Raw genomic sequence first — 21,327 nt, 5'->3', positions numbered from 1 at the left:
AACTTCAATCCAAAAAATACTATACCTGAGGGAGGCTCCTCTACATAATAAATATATAGATAATAAATAGATAAAAAGGCATTTATTTTCTCTAAATTGATTCCTTTAGAATTCTTTTTGATTTCTAACACTACCACCGCTTCGGAAACAATTGGCGCTCTGAGAGAGATGAAGCGGCGCAAGTTGAACGTCGGTTTGATCGGTACAGCCACATATTTTTGCCGCCAATGAACACCTCCATCCACATGATGAGAGAAAAGAATACATCTGTTCTAACATACTTATCTTTTTCAGATTCATGTCCAACGGCTTCTCAAGTTCAGATAGTTAAGACATCTAGTTAATAATTATAAGTTATTAATATATAAATAAAACAGTTTGTTGTAATAACTATCATTTATTAACAAATATACAATTACAGTCGAAATAAAAATCGTACATTGCAAATAAATATAAATTGAGGGTAGGTACAATTTTTATTACAACTCACGATCATAACTGTTCTAGTAAGTGTTGGGAAGTAAGTGTGGTCAGCTTTCGCCCGTGACTCAGTATTTTCTGAACTATGTACTGGCTTGGTCATCATTGCAAAACACAGAAGTCACTTCCATGTTGTGTGCTTAGATTTTTTAATGGAATGGAAGAGTGAATTAGGGAATGAGTGAATGAGGGAATGAATATTATACAGTAATCGAAATGATTTGTGGCAATGAGTTTCTTGCTACTTCTTGTCATTAGCTCAACCCTTTACGAAGAAGCAGTAGATTCAATATGAAAAAATGAATTCTTTTTTGACATTCATAAGTGTCTTTTCCGTGATCTACATAAATAAAGTGATTTTGATTTGATTTCATTAATTATAAAATTACTGTATAGTTTAACAGCCTATTAAAACTCAATTTTTAAATTCGTCTTGTCGCCTTTTTTCGTCGCTTTGAAATGTTTTTAAAATAACCTGTTTTTACAAAATACACTAAAAGTCACATGAGTAAAAATAAAACTCGCCTGCAGAGGTTTCTATTGACGGTTTATTTTCTTACATGCCCGCAGTGAATCACTTCGAGAAGTGTTTTTATAGAAGTAATCAAGCCTAAACGCATCACAAAACAACCTAAGCCGTACTTTAATGTACGACTGTCTTGTCCCTTCATATCAAACGTCATTTTAAATTTACCGAAAATCGACAGAACATTGCGATGGATTATCTGGATTTAATAAGTGGATGGCGTCATAATATGCATAAGAAAATGTCCGCCAATATGTTTATTAGCATTCAAATACAATTCCATCCAAAGCCCCGGGGCATAGCTAGGTAAGTACCTAAGCACTACTTTGTAGGTACATAATGTTACGATATTTCGAATTTATGATAGTATCTTTCTTTGCTACGAAGTCTCTAAGTTGCATGGTAATTATAGTGAAATATTTCCTGATTATTTACAGTTAAAATATTCGTGTTTATTTACGATTAAATAGTTAAAAAGAAGGTCTATATGCAAGGAACGGATAGAATCGAAATGTAATTTCAATTTAATTAACAGTTATTATTAATATTATCTGTTTCATCGAAGCATACAACTTTATATATACACTGGTCTAGTTTTCAAAGCGCGTCAAAGTATTATATTAAATCCAATATCTATCGTGGGTCTCTTTAAGGTACTTTGTAATACAAGGATCCCATGAAACTAACAGCACGGTAACAAAAAAGGCGTTGAATGAAGAAGGGGCCTGGAAATAACCAATGAAGGAAGATCATATTTTAGTATGGTCTCGTATGGTAGAAAGTTTCGTATGAAATTTTATAAAATAGGGGAACAAACCAGCGCAGGGGTGTCATTGTTTTAGTAATAAATGCGAAGTAAAGTTATTCCAAGTTTAAATGTTTTTTTTCTTTATATTACCGTCGTTACTACAGAATTACATGACAGTGCGAAGAAATTTTAAACTTGGAACAACTATACACCTTTGACGACCTGTATAGCCGAGTGGTTAGCAATCCTACCTACTAAGCTAGAGGTCCCGGGTTCGAATCCCGGTAGGTGCAAGCATTTATATGATGAATATGGATGTTTGTTTCCGAGTCATGGATGTTTAAATGTATTTATGTATGTTTATATGAATTTATGTATGTTTAAGGAAGTATATTGTATTAAATATATCGTTGTCTTGTAACCCAAAACACAGGCTATATATGCTTAACTTGGGGCAAGATAATTTGTGTAAAAAGTGTGTCAATATTACAATATGTTTGGTTGTAAATGGTAGAAAGATTCTTGAAAACTGTGTATGTGCAACTGTGCAACGTCGTATATCCAGATTATGTGAATATTTAAGTCTGTGACGTGTGTCGTGAAGCGAACTACTGTAAGTTAAGCAGCGCTTTAAGTTAAATTTTTTTTTCTTTAAAAAAAAATTACATATCGTAAATAATAAATACAGCAAAACAGGGACTTTCAAATACTCTATTAAATATACACAATCACACGTAACTCGATATTACAATAACTACAGAAAGATATATATATATATATAATAAATTAATACAACACCAAGGCCGACGCAGTTCACAGCCGGTACAAAATTGGGGTAATTTCACTATTTTCGTTTTATTATTTCAAGTGATTCTTTACACCAAGCAATATTTTAATCCTTAACAATTATTCCTCAATGTTTTAGTTCATATTAAATAAGTGATTTATAATCATTGACCCTATAATAAATAGCTAGACTCTCAATAGGCTATTGTGTACCCTCATAAGAAGCTTTTGATTGAATTGATCTGCTCTTGGTAACTTCAACCAGCCGTCCATGGCGCCGTTGCACATGAGGAATGACACCCTGGCCCATACGGCAAAAGAGAAAGCCGATCTCCTGTGCACTCTTTTTGCCTCCAACTCGACTCTTGACAACAACGGAAAAACACCGCCAACCATCCCGCGGTGTCAGAGCTCCATGCCTGAAGTACAGTTCCGACAGAAAACTGTTATGCGAGCTCTGTTTTCGTTGGACGTCAGGAAGTCGAGCGCGCCGGATGGCATTTCTCCAATCGTGCTTAGAACGTGTGCCCCTGAGTTGACACCGGTGCTAACGCGTTTATTCCGGCACTCTTATTCAAAAGGCGTAGTCCTTGACTGATGGAAGTAAGCCCTTGTCCATCCGATCCAAAAAAAAAGAGACACTTCGGATCCGGCAAACAACAGGCCTATTGCTATTACCTCTATTATGCACTCCAAGATCATGGAGAGCATAACTAACCGCCAGCTCTTGGTATACCTCAACGACCGGCGCTCCTCTCAAAACTTCCATCATTTGGGCTTCCCGAGAGCTTATGCAAGTGGACCTCCAGCTTCCTCACTGGGCGCAGCATACAGGTCGTTTTCGACGGTTATTTCTCGAATCCCAAGCCCGTGAACGCTGGAGTGCCCCAAGCCTGTGTGCTATCTCCCACGCTGTTTCTTCTGCATATCAATGATATGTTGGACATCTCCAACATACATTGCTATGCAGACGCCAGCACTGGTGATGCCGTATACACTGGCCATGCAGGTCTCTCTCGGGAAATCGTCGACCAGTGCCGGGAGAATCTTGTGCCTTCTATCGAGTCCTCTCTCGAGAAGGTCGCGGAATGGGGTAAATTGAACCTTTAACCTCCAATTTAACCCCCAGAAGACTCAAGTTTGCGCATTTACCACTAAAAAAAACCCCATTTGTCGTATCACCGCTCTTCGGCTACACTTCCCTTAAAGCCTCGCCTAGTATCGGAATACTGGGTCTCGAAATCTCGAGCGATTGCCAATTCCATGGCCATCTGGAGGGCAAAGCCAAATTGGCTTCGAAGAAGCTGGGGGTCATTAATAGACCACGGCAGTACTTCAAGCCGGCCCACATTCTAGCGCTCTACAAAGCGCAGGTCCGGCCACACATGGAGTATTGCTGTCATCTCTGGACTGGCGCACCCCAGTATCAGCTCGATGCATTTGACCGCGTGCAACGCAGAGCAGCTCGAATTGTAGGGGACCCAGTGCTCTGTGAACGGCTGGATCACTTGGCGTTGCGTAAAGACGTCGCTTCACTGTGTGCCTTCTACCGCATTTATCACGGGGAGTGTTCCGAAGAGCTGTTTAATCTGAGTCCTGCCGCCGAATTCCATCTTCGGACGACACGCCACAAGTTAGGATATTCATCCCCACCATCTGGATGTGTGGCGATCTTCCGCAGTGCGGTTTTCAAGGAGCTTTCTTCCTCGTAGTACAAAGTTGTGGAATGAGCTTCCCTGTGCGGTGTTTCCGGGTCGATATGACATGGGTACCTCCAAAAAAAGCGCGTACACCTTCCTTAAAGGCCGGCAACGCTCTTGTGATTCCTCTGGTGTTGCAAGAGAATGTGGGCGGCGGTGATTACTTAACACCAGGTGACTCGTACGCTCGTTTGTCCTCCACACTCATCCGCCACATATTTTATTTTAGCAATTAAATTGTAATTATTTATTTATATATGATAATTTTGCTTATTTTAAGGGGCAGCTACCGTTCGTATGTTTAGATATGCTTACATTTGAACAGATTTTCACTGAACATTTTATTGTTGCGTGGCGTTGTATTCAAAGCGCGGTCTAAACTCAACTGAACAAAAAAATTTCAGAGGGTGATTGTTAGTCTAGTTGTTTATTGTACGTCAATTTTTATAGTAGATACTTAGTATTTTCTTTGATTAACGCGAGTGTTACACATTTAAATAAAACACTTTTATAGTTATTTATGCAACTGTTGTGTAATAAGGGGTATGAAAACACGAATGTGGGTTTATGACACGAGGCGAAGCTGAGTGTGTAAATAGTATCAAATGAGTGTTTTACTACCTAATTATCAACAGTTGCATACAATACTTTATCTACACCCAGAATTTGAATCCTCTAAAAGATTCTGAAACAGTTAGCTCACTGCCAACATTAAAACAGCCAAGCCTAGTAGTAACCTATCATCATCCATTACTGATTATATACAAATCTAAGTATTAAAGAAAGAATTATTTAATTTAGAACTAATTTACATTGTATAGTGCAATTATTTAAAATTCACTTGAATATTATGTTCTTATGCATCGTTTAAAGTCAAAACTTGAATCGCCCTTTTTTTGTCAACAAAATAATAAAAATATCGAAGAAAAATGACGGGGATTCGAATAACCTACATTTTTTACGGCACGCGACGTTCTTGGTTCTAGTGTGGAACGCGCGTAAAATAAAAAGTTATTTTTTTTTAATTCATACAGATACCACACATCGTGCAATAAGAATGTCTGTTGTCTCTTTGCGCATGAAGGGATCGAAAAATAAACAAAGGAGTGTTGTTATGAAATTCAGTACAACATTACAACACTCGTTTGGATGATGTAATGGTTATTAGGACATTGGTCGTTTTAATGTTGGCAATAAGCTAACTGTTTCTGAATCTTTAATAGAGGATTTAAAGCATGGGTGTACATAAAAGTATTAAAACGCGTGTAATTGTGTTTTTTTACCTTAGACTTTTGCGTAATAGTTCCATTTTATGGTTCTAAAACAGTTAGCTTATTGCCAACATTAAGACACCCAATGTTCTAATAACCATTACATCATCCAAACGAGTGTTGTAATGAAATTCAGTGCAACATTATATAATCCGTTTTCATAATAACACTCCTTTGGATGATATTATGGTTACTAGGACTGGCTTTTTAATGTTAGCAGTAAGCTGTTTCAGAATCTGTTATAGAGGATTCATATTAGGTGTTTAGATAAAGTCTTGTATGCAACTGTTGATAATTAGGTATTAAAATACCCATGTGATACTATTATCACAATCGGCTTCGCCTCATGTGACCACCACAACCCACATTCGTTTTTAATACCCTTTATTACACAACAGTTATATATATGACTATTAATGTTAATGAAGTTTGTCATGAAAATAATTAATTAACCATTCTGATAATTGGGCTACTGAGACTTAACATCTTATGTCTCAACTCTCAGATGACTAGTGCAACCAATATGCAGACTGTTAGTTTTAAGTTTTCTAGGGATTCCGAGCGGCACTGCCCTGTTACTAAAGGACATATCACGTCAAAAGTGAAATTTATTCTCGCCTCGTCACTGTTCATCAAAAAAAATTGTTTTTTCTATGTATGAAAGTAGGGGACGAGGCGAGCCGGATTTTCATCAGGAGCGCAATTGTATTGTCGCTCAGGTTTCTTGATAAACCAACAATTTCTGAGCGGTAAAACAATTGCGCTCGTCACCTTGAGACATAAGATGTTAAGTCTCATTTGCCCAGTAATTTCACTACCTACGGTGCCCTTCAGACCGAAACACAGTAACGCTTACACCTTACACTTACTGTACCGATAATCTAGCCGGCATCCTGTGCAAAGGAGCCTCCCACTGGGAAAAAGTATTGTTATTGTAAATTAGGTATGTGAATTCAGTTTAAAAACATTTCATTAGACATTTCACAGCGTCGCCATTGGTTCACCCTGCTATAGGCGATATTTAATACCCGACTGACATCTTTTGACAACTTTCAAAAATATCATACAATTATTAACTTTCGTGAGTCATTATTAAATTATTTATTAATACGGCTTTACTCACGTTTTATCTATATTTAGAAACCTACTGTCGCCGATTTAATTTTAATAGAGACAAGGGTTGGGCTCTGCCACCAACTTGGAAACCCGTGCTATTAAACGCGTCTCGCAATAAGACCCATTGTGCCGATGATCACGTAGTGGACATTGTCAGTACATTCTGTGCACCCGAAGACACCAATAATGACACAGTGTCAGTGATACCGTGCTCGTCATCACCACCGGCCCAGTATAAGACGGGACGCTGTCGCGAACCCACCACACTCACCCTGATGAAGGACCTCCGAATGGTCCGAAACTAGTCGGTACCCACACCGACAAAACGTGAGTTAAGCCGTATTAATAAATGAATCATACAAATAATTCTGGATCGTGTCACTCCAAATCTCAACATTATCTAAGTACACTAAGCTATCTAGGCGGTGGCGCGAGCGATGGTCTCCTTCAGCCGCTTCTCGACGTACTGCACTCGCGACACCAGCTTGTCTTTGGGATTGTACTCCGTGTACGGAATATGTAATACTTTGAAACCCTGAAACAATTGAAATTTAACTTAATAGATATTAAATATTAATGTCAGAGAGTATAAATCAAATGTTAGTCCGAACATCCAAGTGTTAGGAATGGATGATCAAATTCAAATATTTTTATTCAAAATAGGATGTGAAATCACTTATTGAAAGTCAAAAAAACTACCACCCATTCCAAAATGAATGCCTCAGGCCTGAGAAGAATGGGCGCAACAAACTCAGCGGGTTTTTTTTTCATCAAAAATATGTTTTACAATTAAAGTAACATTTACAAAGTAACAAAGTAACTGAGGGCGGTCGCTCCATTCCCAATCTGTGGTTTCATTAAGAAAGTCATTTATGTTATAGTACTTTACTTTTACCACACAAACGTTTTTAACAATTTTTTTGAATAACGTAATACTTTTGTTTTGAACATTTTCTGGGATCCTGTTGTAAAAGCATATACATCGCCCCACAAAAGACTTGCTAACTCGACTTAGCCGAGTAGTAGGCATTATAAGCTTATGTCTGTTCCTGGTGTTAACATTATGGTTACCCTATTAGTCCAAACACTCAGGTGCTAGACATGGATGATGATTTACCCTATTAGTCCATATACCCAGGTGTTAGGAATGGATGATCGTTTATTTACCCAATTAGCTCAAACGTCCGTGTTAGGAATGGCTCATCATTTGTAAGTTCGTACAGATGATGATTTAACGTACTATTTCCACGAAAATAAAATTTCCTAAATAAAAAAAACTTCTCGTATTACAAGTGGTGGGTAAAATATGTAACATTGACTAAAGAAGTGTCAATTCTGAATTAATTAATCCGATTAATTATAAAATGTGAACAATATAAGTTAAAGCAATATTTTGAACAAACCCACGTACCTTGAGTTGCAAGAGGTTAGTATACAAGGTGTAGAGACCGCAATGGGCGGGTACCTTGCGTGTCATGTCATGGTAATCCAGGGCTAGCACTGCTATCCTGTGTACACTGGAAACAAACATTACATAAACTAAGATATAAATAATAAAGTGATATTGAACAGATGGTAAAAGATAAGGTGTGCTCTTTGCGCCCTGCTCATTCCGCCTTGAGATAAAAAAAATATGAATTTCAAGTAAAGGATTCCCTCCACCAATAAATATTCATATTAAATCTGGTTTCATATTTTTATTTGATGATATCGTCATAAACAGGCCCCAACGATAGCATATTGTAAAGGCATTTATTTTCTCAAAATTGACTCCTTTAGAATTCTTTTTGATGTCATTTCTAATATAGGTACTACTACCGCTTCGGAAACAAATGGCACTCTGAGAAAGAAGCGGCGCAAGAAACTCTCCCAGCATTCTTGTTTTTGCGCTCTTTTCAATAAAAATATACAATATTGTACAGTCATTTCTATCGCTATAAAATAATCATAATCTAGTCCCAGGCTGTCCGATCACTTAGATATTCAGCTGTGGTATAATAGGATTTACTACAGAGCCATTTTTTTATAAAACATTTAAATTTATTTATAGATAATGCCTGAACAGTGGCTGGGACTTTATTATAAAATCAGTACATATTCTTAAATTCGACATTGCTCTCTATAGCTCATAATTTGGAATAAAGAAGTTTTTTAATTGCACCCCTGATGTCATATTGTCATACAGCTGTCTTAGAAACAACCCCGGAAGAAGTTAGTTCCATTGCAATTTTCATCATATCATTTTTAAGAAAAATACAGCCCATGTTCTTTGTGAAAAAAATAGTTTTGTATACGGGAAGAAAAATACAGCCCATGTTCTTTGTGAAAAAAATAGTTTTGTATACGGGATGAAACAACTTTTTCATCAGTTGAGTAGTTAATAATTCATTACATACAAACACACATAAACATTAGTTTAGAACTAACTTATTATTTTAATTTATATATTTTATTTTAAATTGTTATGTGGTGTGTGTCAACTGTCAAACACATAAAAGCTCCTGATGTTTAAACTTTGAAATCTTTTGCCAAAGCCCAAATTTAATAATTAATTTATTAAATAAATGATATTAATATCTATTAAAAATAATAGGAAATAGATATACAATTTTATACCATGATGGGGGGACGGCGCGTACGCAGTCCCCACTAACAAAAATTACGCGTCCGAGTTATCCGCATTAGGGATAATCACAGAGGTCAACCCAACCGCAGTGCAATGGAAGGGCCTCGCTCTGGGGGAACCGCCTTCCTGATCACGGTGTCCCCTACGCCAGGTAAGTATGCCTTAATTCGGTACTACGGCCGTAGTCGACGATACGGAAAAAATATAGATAGCGCGTTGTAAATAGCACTGCTAAAATACAGCGCCCTCTAGAGTATCTATTGAAAAGCTGTACGAGTATAATCATATGTGAAGTAGCGCCATCTGTTGACGTTTATTAATTTCAGAAACCAACGAATTGAAACTCCGCTTCCTGATAACACGACAAATTTTGCCGTTTGGAACTTACTTTCTGGACAAAAAATTGTATCAAAGTATTTTTTGCAGAATATTCAAACGAATAAGCAGTCCAGTGTCAGTTGTAGTAATATGATCTTTTCGCTCGCATGTGATTCGGGCGGTTTCAGTCGATTTTGTATTGCTCAATATTCTGATGTCACCCGATCTGACGGCGTTGTTATGGGGTGTTGATTGGTAATAAAACTCTCGCCTGGCTCTCCCGGGACCATGGAAGATCAAGTTTGAAGAAAGCGCATTTGCGTCCAAAATCTGCCTAACTTACAGTCTTCTTCAGTCTTATTTACATTTTATTCACAGTAGTGCAAATAGCGAAATTATTACAATCGTTATACATTCTCCCCAAAACAAAAACTGGTTAAGAGTAATGCTGTATAGAATTGGGTAGGTACAAAAATCTATCTAAAAATATTATTACCTTTTGTCATTTTCGGCTTTCTTCAACGGTACGGGGTGGCATTTCGAATCTACGGCGAATTCGGCATCTGTTTAACAACAAACAAAGTATATTCTTATTTCTTTCCTGTACTGATATGGTAATTGATACGCCCTACCCATTTCAATTCAATGCCGCTCAGGATTCTTAAAAAACCCAATAATCCTGAGCGGTACTACAACTACGCTCATCACCTTGAGAAATAACATGTTAAGTCTCATTTCCCCAATAATTTCACTAGCTACGGCGCCCTTCAGACCGAAACACAATAATGCTTACACATTACTGCTTCACGGCAGAAATAGGCGCCGTTGTGGTACACATAAGCCAGCATTCTATGCCTCTCCCCCTGGAGATAAATAAATATGGATGGAGATAAATGCCCTTATTCGCCTCTTATGAAACCCTTGGGCCTGGGACTTCTCGATTCTTTTAATGGCACGGGCTCAGGCCACATTCCCAGAGGAACCATATAATAAATACCGATAGAAATTGGTGTGATGCAACGAGGGCTGTATTCACAAACTTACTACATCGGAATAGTCTAGTTAAATTTATTCACACAGTTATTGAATAATAACTAAGCGCATATTATGTGATCTAGTTGATCAATAAAGTAATATTTAACATAATTTTTGTGAAGCTAATCTCTTTTAATTTGTTTTCGTTTATGTCTAAATTTAGGAAACTAATTTCTAAAAACGGTAGATTTTTTTTTATGAATATAAGGGACGAGACGAGCCGGACGTTCAGCTGATGGTAATTAATACGCCCTGCCCATTACAATGCAGTGCCACTCATAATTCTTGAAAACCCCAAAAAATCTGAGCGGCACTATAATTATAGCGCTCGTCACCTTGAGACATAAGATGTTAAGTCTCATTTGCCCAGTAATTTCACCAGCTACGGCGCCCTTCAGACCGAAACACAGTAATGTTTACACATTACTGCTTCACGGCAAAAATATGCGCTGCCGTTAAGACCATACTAGAGATGTGAACACTTCATTGTGTCGAGGTTAAAAATACATGACACAATTTCTGCTAACCGAGCCAGTCTCTCTTACTCCACTATAGAGCCAACAATACCAAAAAAAAAAGTCCTGAGCCTAATTATCTGCAGTGTTCCTTGTTTTAATTTTGACTATGTCGTTATATCAACAACCCCTAATGAAGTTCCGCTTGCTTAAGCGATTTTGTTTTTTTAATCAATAAATCAAATATGGTAAATGTTCCTCGCTGATGGCTCTAGCTTTCTAGAATTTTATCGAATAACAAATGAACACTTTAACACAAAATTATAATACAACTCACCATATAAAAATCCCATCCCGGAATTACACTCCTTTCTCATGAAAGTCTCAGCCGAAACCAAATTCTTGAACGTATCCATAATGCTCTGCACGTAGAGCGCTTTTTCCTTTGTGTACACTATGGGGACGCCCACTGAAATGTCTTCGGCAAGTCGAGGCCCGGCGGACGGGAATTTGAGCCCTAAGTATGCGTCTATCGCCATCAACTTTCGTCGAGACGGTATTGATATTTCTGTATGACAATATTATGTTATTTTACAAATGTAACAAGTAATTCATTGGCTGGAATAAGATATAGGTCAGATGGCCATTATTGGCCTGAGCAACGTGTCAGCGAAGCAGTCTGTTTATAAGTGGCATACATTGTAATCTTCCCAGTTAATAATTAACCTTAGATAAAGGATTTTTTTTTATTGATTTAGGGCCTTCTATACGTATGTACATGTCAGCCCCATTAAAATCTAAGTACATTAAAAAGACAAAAGAAAAATAAAATTCTTAACTTAACAAACTAAAAAAAAAAGTTAATAAAACGAAAAGCAAGTTATATCTATAGTGTTCAAAGTATCTGCAGCGCTCCAACTGTCGTGGTCTTCCAACGCATACATTACTATCTGCAAGTAATTTAGGTTTGACCACGAAATAATTTTGATTTAAAATTACGATTACATATCTATTTATATAATAGAAAAAACAGAGCTATTTTTATAGTTCTAGTTTAATATGTGGGTACCTACCTATTTAAATAGTTTTTACTTTTTGAAGGAAAAATGAACTATTATCTTTAACATATTATGTATGTTTAACAACGAAAGAATATTGTTTTAATATTACGATTACATACCTATTTATATTATAGAAAAAACTGAGCTATTTTTATAAGATGACCTTATACTAGGTAGGTACAGTTTTAGGTAATGAAGACAACCCTAATGTCGTCAGAAGAGGTAAGAGTCACGCGATAGAAAGAGAGGCAACTTCTAGGTGAATATAAGTTTGGGTTAGTAGCACTGTGTGATCTGAAATCACACCTTATTGTATGACCGAAATAGTCCATTTCTTTAATTTTATTGATTTTGTGGAGTGAGACTTCCGTAGTTGTACTATTATATATTCTTTGCCTACTTCCGGCTAAATTGTAATCAAAATGATAGAAACTTAAGTTTTAATCGTAAAAGGAGAAAAAAAATCTCACCTCCTGTAGACAATAATTTATCTATAAAGTCTGGTTTGAGTGTAGACGTGAGATGATGCTGTTCCGCTTTCTCCAAGATGAGCAGAGAGAACACCAGGTCGAGCCATGATAGGACCTTGGCCATCTCGTCCTCTTTGAGAGTTGTTGCTGACTGGAATATATTATAAAAAATTAAGTTCTTAAGCAGTAATAACTTTTGTTTTTAATTCATTTAATTTGTCCGGGAAACAAATGGACACTTCAAATGTATACCGTAAACAATTGGACTGGGATTAATTAGATGAAACTTGTAACCAAAATTTATTAACAATGCGAGACTCGAATCAGAGACCTCTCACGTTTCGTGCGAGCCAACTGAGCCAACCGTTCGAGTGACGTATCGTCATAAAATCTTGTATGCTTTTTTTTCAACTCTCAGGTTGTGGCTTCATCTACAGGATCTACGTAACAGTTTTTTTTACAATTTGTTAGGAAATTTACTTGAGATGTCGCTCTTGCTAGTCTAAACAATTGCCATTCCAAAAAAAGATCCAAATTTGTAAAATATTGATTCCAGCTATTTCTCACTTATTTTTCTTTCTGCCGAAATGAGTGAATCTAATGAAGAAATTCGATACATTTTAAAGGAGAATGGGACTTTTGGGCCTGATGTTAACAAGTTGAAATATACTTTTAAAAAAAGGTATATTTTTCGATGTAAAAACAAAAAACTAGCTCATTTAGTAATCGACAAACCAATAAAAATTGATTAAAATGGAATCGAATAAATATTTAATCGATAAAAATAACATTAACATCCAGTTGTTTTATTTAAATAATATTAGTTAGGTGCATAGTTTACGTTCGAATGACGATAATATTATGAATAAAATATATTAATTTCTTACGAGAAAATAGTACTGGGCAATTGTTTTATTTAGTCAATAAATCGATTGACATAAAAAATCGATTCTAGTGAAATCTTTGTTCCTCAACGGAAACTACACTTTGACAATGACAGTCTGACAGATCATTTCATTTCTTCGTCATTGTCACTTCGTTTCTTGTTGTATTCGTTGAGTAATTGAGTTACCAGCTTGTTCTACCTACCCAATTGAATGCCAAGGTTTAATGTATGAGCCAATGAGTATATATTATTCTTATCTGAGCAAATAAAACAATCTTTTATTTTAGGTATAATATATCTACTTACCAATTATTGTCTAATATTATAATGCAAAAAAATGTCGTTACAGTAGTAGATAGGTATATGTAGATATTTTTATCTCAAAAAAAAAGAAACGGCTCCCTTGAAAAACCAAGAGTTCTCACGGAAATTATAAAAAACGAAATTCACGCTTACGAAGTAATAGTTATTAATATTTTGGTAAAGTTGGTAAGTAGTTAGGTACTCACATGAACTATTTAGGTAGGTACCTAGCTAATATAACTCTATGTGATAAATTCTAAGCAGCTAGGCATTTAATAAACCTACCTATAGATCAGCTGTCACCATATAGTTTAAGACATAACCTCATTTTTATATCTTCGATTACTCAGCTCCTAGATTGACAAATCATGCAAAATTTTCAATTATGAATTATTTAAATGGTGCTACTTTCATCTTGTTATCACCTGGGCCCAGGAATGTATGGAAGCGTTTCAATCTCCTTTTATTACAAAAAAGGAATAAATACAATGCAAGCCGGGAAAAAAACTGTGACGTTTATGGTGGACGTAATGCAGCGTCAGTAAGATTAGCGCAGAGTTTGTTTAAGTGTTCTCTAAAACAACAACAAACAAACAAAATATATACCTCAATAAAACTATCAGAATTTGGCGGTAGGAAGTTTAGGGTGGCTAATGTGGTGACAGCCGAAGCAATATCGCCTGGTCTGCACACGTCCTTATTCCTCTGCATCCAGTCTACCAGTGCAGACAGCACGTCCTCGTGGCGGTACCGCAGCAGGCCCAGCGACACCATGATGGAATTGACAACGGCAGGTTTGTCTGTGTTTGAGGGTAGGTTTGAAATTACGTCACTGAAAAATTACAAACTATAGTTAGCTTTGATTAAATTAAAGATCTAGGCGTTATAATATATAATGAACATAGTTTTAACAGCCTCATAGACAATACTGCATTAAAGTGTCATAAAATGCTACGTTTTATTTTTTAAACACTCGAGACTTTGGGTCCATTCAGTCACTCAAAATACTGTTTAATTCTCAAGTCTAGGGAGATCTATCTATTGGATATAATTCAAAAAATCATTGAATCATAATAAAAAAGGAATAATATACATAAGTAAATAAGTAATTAGTAGTTAATTAATCATTGTATCTTCATAAATTGTTATTAGCATTTATTGTTTAGCAATTATAACTTACTTTGCAAGTTAGATATATATTGTATATAAATAGTAATACTTGTAATAATTATTGTCATCTTATTATAGTTAGTAAGCCTAATTAAATAAATAAGTGTATATCTTATTAATTAGTAGTTTTGATTTTAATGATGACATCATGAGTTTCTTAAAATAAAGACGGTCATCAATCAATCTTAATTTCAAACATACTTCAAAAAAGGATCATAATTTAAAAAAAAAATTTTGAAGTTTTACTTCTTTAGGCGCGTTATGAAAACATGATGAGAAAGAAATCGCGCGCGCATCACTGTCACACTATAGTAACAGGGTGAAGTTGGTTCCTAAAATTTTCTGATGTTTGTGACATTCGTTATTTTTTTTTTTGGTTTCTTCGTTCATTATTAGGACAGGCAAAGGGTTAAAGCCCATACAGCTGTAATCGTTATTTAATAATTAATTGTCAAAGCCATCTTTGCAAGATGTATACAATGTTGTTCTTTCTTCAAGCGTAGAATAGCAGGAGGAATAAATAATTTTAAGGAGTTTTGCTTTGTTACGCCAAAGAGGTATAACTTCTTACGTGCATACATAAGGACACACACACTTTTTCTTATGTGATGATAATGATCCCATAGTAAAAATTATTCAGATCGGATTATGGTATCTATTGGTAATTGGGAAACTCTTTGCAACAAATCAAGCATTTGTGTCCAGAAAGTATCATTAACTGCTGAAGTGGAACTGATGAAGCCATAAACAGCCACCATTACTTTTCAGTTATATGTAACTTCATAATATATCTATGTATTCTAGCGGTGTTTAGTATTATTGGACTTGCCATGAGACCCATAATATATCAAAATCCTTTCTTTAGATTGCAATGGTACTGTCCCATGTTATGATGTTAACACTTCTTGTAGTACCTATGTAAATGTTATGGAAATACTCATGAAAATGTTTATACCTGCATATCCTATCGAGTAACACAGGATCAGGGAAGTTAAGGGCAGCCATTGAGAAGAGTAAGTCAGCGGATCTTTTGAGGTCTATATTATCAGGCTGTTTGCTGATGTTGTACGAGAGAGCTCGGAGGAGAGGCGTGCTCCGGCGACCTTTCTGCTGCAAAGCTTTCATTACCTGTGATACATATTAAGTAAAATTATAATATATTAACCACACTAAAACACAGAACTCTACTGAACCATGATTCATGAAGATGAAGTATATCAGATATCATTATGGCAGGTTGTGCCAAAGGGCCAATGACACATATAGGATGGAGTGTTGGGAATGGATGAGTGTTCCTTTCAAATGGCAATGGCAGTTTTGGATAAATTGATCCATTTCCTAGAATATGAGTAAAGTCAAGCAAAGATGTGAATTGCTTATCCATCAACTTTACCATCGTATCAGAGTGATACACTGTAATGTATAGCCACACTGCAAACTTACGTTGGAAACCGATTTTTTTTTTATTTATTTATTTATTTAATTCAGAGACATCTCCATATATATTAGTAAATGTATTAGTAACAATATTTATTATGAACTACGTTAGTAATATTAGTGAAATATATTTATAAACCTAGAGCTAACTGTATCCAGTGTTTCTGGAACGAACAGTCAGCTCTGGCAGCAATCATCTTTAGGATGCTGTTACTGCTTACACGTAGACGCTGCAACATGGAGACCGCTTTTTTGCGCATTATGGCATGGAAACCGTCCACACATGCCTCAGCAAACATTCCAGAAGCGCTACAACGCCACGGCAGCCCTAACAGCCTCCTAAACGCATTATTATATGTGACACGTAGAACGCTATAAGTCCCGCGCGAATATGACACCCACAAGCTGCTCGAGTAAAAAGACTGGCAGAATGCTTTGAATAATAACGCTTTAACATTATTTGTGTTTCGTGCAAACCTGCGGGCGAGCATATTACTCCTTACTGACAGCGCTCTACGCTCCCGCTCTATGACATAGTCATCTCTTAAGTCATTCGAAATGATGTGACCTAAATATTTGAACTTATCAACAATCTCTAGCTTTTTATTTGCGAGAAATAAGCAAGGATAATTTCGTGACTTGTGTTTTGGAGTTCGAAATATCATAACTTGACTCTTTAATGAGTTATATTTTAAGCCGTGAGCCGCTGCATATGTCTCGCAAATGGAAATAAGCTTCCTAAGTCCTCCGATTGAGGGACTAAGCAGTACCATATCATCTGCGAAACTAAGATTATTGCAACAGGTTTCATCTATGTGACATCGAACGTGTGTGCTGCTCAGCTCCTCAATTAAGTGATTCATATAAAGATTAAAGAGTAACGTAGACGTTAAACCTCCCTGTCTAACACCACATTCTAATCGATATTCATCTGACAGAGCACCCATCCACCTCAGCTGATTTTTTTGATTGTTATACCAATACTTGATTAGGGCAGTGAACCGTTCTGGCACTCCTGCACTTCTCATCTTGTCCCACAGTACTGGATATGACACCAGGTCAAACGCCTTAGACAAGTCTAGAAAGCAGGCAAATACTGAGGTTTTCCTATTGGTATAGTACCCGACAGTATGCTTCAAGGTTAATATAGCACTTTCCGTTGACGTACCAGTTCTAAAACCAAATTGCGCATCATGGATTTGAATATAATCACCAAGTTGCTTATTGAGCAAGCTGTCAAGTATCTTAGCCGCGGTAGTAGCAAGGGATATGGGACGGTAGTTGCTCATGTCAGAAGTGTCACCTGTTTTATTCTTCACAACAGGGATGACAATAGTTCGCATTAATGCTTCCGGTAAATATGAATGACCTATACACAAAGTGTAAAACAGAGAGAGAACACGCGGAAGTAAAACAGAGAGAGAACACGCGGATATACTGGTGGACTTAGATGTCAAGGCTTAGAGTTGAGTGTCTCCATCTTTGAAGACAGACAATAAGGTTGCATCACCGAGATACTAGCAAAAAAATATGGTATGTTGTTAGACATAGCCAATACGAAGGTGGTCTCAAAGATAGTTTCCGAGGCCTCTTCATGCTGTTGTGGATCAAAAAGTAGCGGGGTGATGATCAACTTGAAACTAACATTTAGAAAACAGCTCAACAGTGCGCCACACAAGCAGTGACGACAGCAGCAAGTCTCTCTAGGGCAGTGTCAAATATTGCGGGACTTACAGTATACAGAAATCAAAAGCGACTAGCATCGAAGGTAGCGTAGGTATGTGCGATAACCTGCACACATTGAACTGTATCTGAGGTGGAAGTGCTGGTAAACCGGCTGACGAATTACAGGAAAAAAAGGCTGCTTAAAACCCTCATTTAAAATACTTATATTTTATCATATACAGGTTAAACATCATTATAATTCTTTCACTTCAGAGATTAAATGATGAAGTATTTTGTAAAAAAAAAGGTCACAGAATGGTATCCTATGAATGGCACAAGAAACAGGGGAAGAAGAAGGACGACCTGGCCAAATTTGCAGAAGTGACCTGGAGCCGGGTTGCCAAGAACGGAAAGGAGTGGAAAAGATTGGAGGAGGGCTATGCCAATTGGCAAACAGCTGAAGACTACCTGGATTTGATATAAGTTAGACATAAGTAATTGTATTGTTTTTTTTAGTAGAATAAAAGGCTTTATAATTATTATTATTATATTATTACATAAAGCAAACACTGTTTGTGGTGAACGTGAAAAAAATAACTTACATTAAATTAATTAAAATAAATACTACACACACTACTCCTTGAATGACACACATACATTATAGAGGTCTTTGACAAATAAAGCCTTGTAAAGTTGAAACTAAAAATAAAAGAATTATACGATTTAGACCTTTGGGTGACCACTAGTATAATAAAATCTACATACCTTTATCATTTGGGCTAAAGATAAGTTAGCTATAAGTCTAGCAGCTTCATCATCTCCAGTGATTCCAAGAACAGTGCTCAGATCCTCCGCCATGGTCAGAGAACTCATGGCTTGGCTGGAGGGTGTCCGCGCAAGAATACGACACAACTTTAGAAAGCGCGGATCCTTCTCAAATTCTGACAACTTAACTCTGTTTGAACTTGACCATTCCGAAAGTACAGACACCATCTGCAAGTTAAGCAACAAAAATAAGTTATTCAAATATATTCCTAGAAGTATGAATGTTTAAATATGAATTGTAAAATTCTGCCTTCAGTTGTTAAGCTCTCAAGTACTTTAAAGTTCAAATAGAAATTTTAACAATACATTTATGTTAAAAATAGCAATGATCATTATTATTTATTTATTATTTTATTATTACATCAAGTCAGCTCGACACGTGTATGTTGATTCCTTTAAATACAACACTTTTAAAGTATTAAAATGCATGTAATTGTAACTGTTTTTACATTTTTGCGTAAAAATGACATTGTTGTTTTAGTTAACCCACTGGCAAACTAACGGTTCACACATCACTAAACAAGCACCTATTTACAATTGGCGTAACGGACAGTCCTAAGTGCAGGGGCTGTCTAGCCGAGGATGAAACAGTCACTCATGTAATTGTGGAATGTGCTGGGGTGGCCAGCCAACGGGTAAAAACCTTAGTAAATACAAGGTCACTCCAGGAAGTCTGCAAACACCTCAGTGTTCTGAACTTTTGGAAGAAGCTTGGCGGGTTGGAAAGACTGGCCAACAGTGCATGCGAAATGGACCCAACTTAGCGGTCTAATAACGGAAACAGGAGACCCTTACCAGTACTACTGCTGATGATTTTGTAAATAGAAAACTTTACCTTAAGTGCATGACGTCTTGATACAACTGGACTCTCAGCAACATGAAGAAGAGTGTTGATATCTGTGGCTGATGATATCTGAGTGTCAAGTTGCTGGATTCGACTGGTCTTTACAGATTTTGGACTGGGTTTTCTTATTTCACTGTCTGGGTTATTTAATGATGCAAAAACGGCTGCTACAAGACCTAAAAAAATAAGTAAATATTGTAATAAATAATTAGCACTTTATAGTTTGATAAAAAATTGAAAAAGTTAGTAATTAACATAATTAATCTGTGTTACATATTATACTAGATGACCCAAGAGATGTTGGTCTGTAGATAATAAAAAAACTGTTTAATAATAGAAAATAAATAAGATTAAGTTGTAAATAGCACTAAGTACTTATATCAAATAATTTAAGTAATTATATTTGTGTATGTCCTTTATAGTCCTAACAGCATGTATATATTTTGTTTCAGGTATAAGAAAATAAAACTTGTTTCAATCTTAAGCACCAATCACTACCATTAAAATTAGTAAAAGAATACTCTAAGCTTGGTGGTCTACCTTAATGTGACATTGGCAAACTTGTGGTATACCATCCACAGGAGCCATAGTAGGAAGAATAGAATAAGTCCATACATAAAATCAACCACCACACTTTTCAATCAAATTGGGTATTTTACAAATTAGTTTCTAAGGTGCTGCATCCAACATATGAGTTGTGTTTAAATAACATAAATTATTTTATAAAAAGTAAAAATTAACGAATGAATGAAGGTATAATAATATACCTTATTATTATTAATGCCCAATTTTGTATTCATCTTTTCATATAAGCATAACACATATACTTTCCAATACCTAGCTACACAAATTGAAGGATTTATTAAGTGCCTTATGCAAAATAGTCTTTATCACAGAAATAATTTTAGCTAATACTTATTTCTGTATAAGAAATGCTCATCTCTTGTTGTTGTATTGCTTAAATCAATCATATTTTCTAGCCAAGGTATTGGACAATCCGATAAATAAATTTCTTATTGGTGTTTACCGATCTGAATAGATTATTTTAAGAAACCAGGTTTCATACATAAACATTACCTGAACTGGGTTTATCGTCTGACTCTATTTCTTCGGGATGATCCGATATAAGTTTAGACGAGTCCGTTTTATCTGCCTTGAACATATTGGCTCCTGGGCCGGCATAACTTCTAATACCAGTAGTCCTCGAGCCTAACCTCCAATAAACAAATCCACTAAACTTTAACATCTGTAAATGATAAATGTATAACTTAATACAGTTACACCATACAATTAAAAGTATGCAACCTTTAATTACGTAAAGTAAACGTTCTTCATTACGACCCCATACAGGATGGTAATTACATCACGATTTATTATTGTTTTTAATCTTCTACAGCAAATATAGTTAAAACACGTATTTTTAATAACACCTTGAGTTTACATAATAATTTAAAATAATTATTAGAACAGTAATTTGTACCTTAGTCTAAATCTCTTATATTTATAAAATACTTTTCAAATTTCTTTTTGTTAATAATTTCCCGAATTCCGTAGGCAATTCGGAAAATAACCCATTAAATTATATGTTAAATCCCTATCCTGTCA

At 35.9% G+C, this 21,327-nt stretch overlaps 2 protein-coding genes and 1 non-coding gene across 3 annotated transcripts in view; 1 reads left to right on the top strand and 2 right to left on the bottom strand.

The window, feature by feature from the left end:
- The window catches only part of LOC126974312 (putative carbonic anhydrase 3), an 8,757-nt gene extending 8,367 nt beyond the window's left edge, over positions 1-390 (top strand). The window contains exon 8 of the mRNA XM_050821771.1: positions 295-390. Within this exon, the coding sequence (XP_050677728.1) occupies positions 295-331 (37 nt within the window). The 3' untranslated portion in view covers positions 332-390. The remainder of the gene's footprint in view (positions 1-294) is intronic.
- LOC126974533 (FAST kinase domain-containing protein 4) lies at positions 378-21,327 on the bottom strand. The gene is made up of 11 exons (XM_050822049.1): positions 21,203-21,327; positions 20,800-20,968; positions 19,714-19,898; positions 18,819-19,046; positions 15,907-16,079; positions 14,388-14,613; positions 12,593-12,743; positions 11,399-11,629; positions 10,068-10,134; positions 8,039-8,144; positions 378-7,162 (listed from the first exon to the last, which is right to left on the bottom strand). Exons 2-11 carry the CDS (start codon positions 20,966-20,968, stop codon positions 7,046-7,048), a joined length of 1,653 nt encoding a protein of 550 aa, XP_050678006.1. The 5' UTR covers positions 21,203-21,327; the 3' UTR covers positions 378-7,045.
- LOC126974583 (U1 spliceosomal RNA) lies at positions 9,251-9,412 on the bottom strand. The gene has a single exon (XR_007731546.1). It is a non-coding gene; the product is annotated as a U1 spliceosomal RNA (small nuclear RNA).

Source organism: Leptidea sinapis, chromosome 32 (genome assembly GCF_905404315.1).
Source record: "Leptidea sinapis chromosome 32, ilLepSina1.1, whole genome shotgun sequence".
In the NCBI taxonomy this organism is placed as follows: domain Eukaryota; kingdom Metazoa; phylum Arthropoda; class Insecta; order Lepidoptera; family Pieridae; genus Leptidea; species Leptidea sinapis.
This window is presented reverse-complemented; position numbering and strand designations above follow the sequence as displayed.

What these genes read in the sequence shown, in the direction of transcription:
- LOC126974533 (XM_050822049.1), bottom strand. Translation starts at nt 20,968, where the DNA reads ATGTTAAAGTTTAGTGGATTTGTTTATTGGAGGTTAGGCTCGAGGACT. An exon ending in TAAATTATTGTCTACAGGAG is followed by an intron (nt 11,630 to 12,592) that starts GTGAGATTTTTT and finishes ATTGTCATACAG; the next exon opens with AAATATCAATACCGTCTCGA. An exon ending in AAAGCCGAAAATGACAAAAG is followed by an intron (nt 8,145 to 10,067) that starts GTAATAATATTT and finishes GTTTGTTTCCAG; the next exon opens with TGTACACAGGATAGCAGTGC.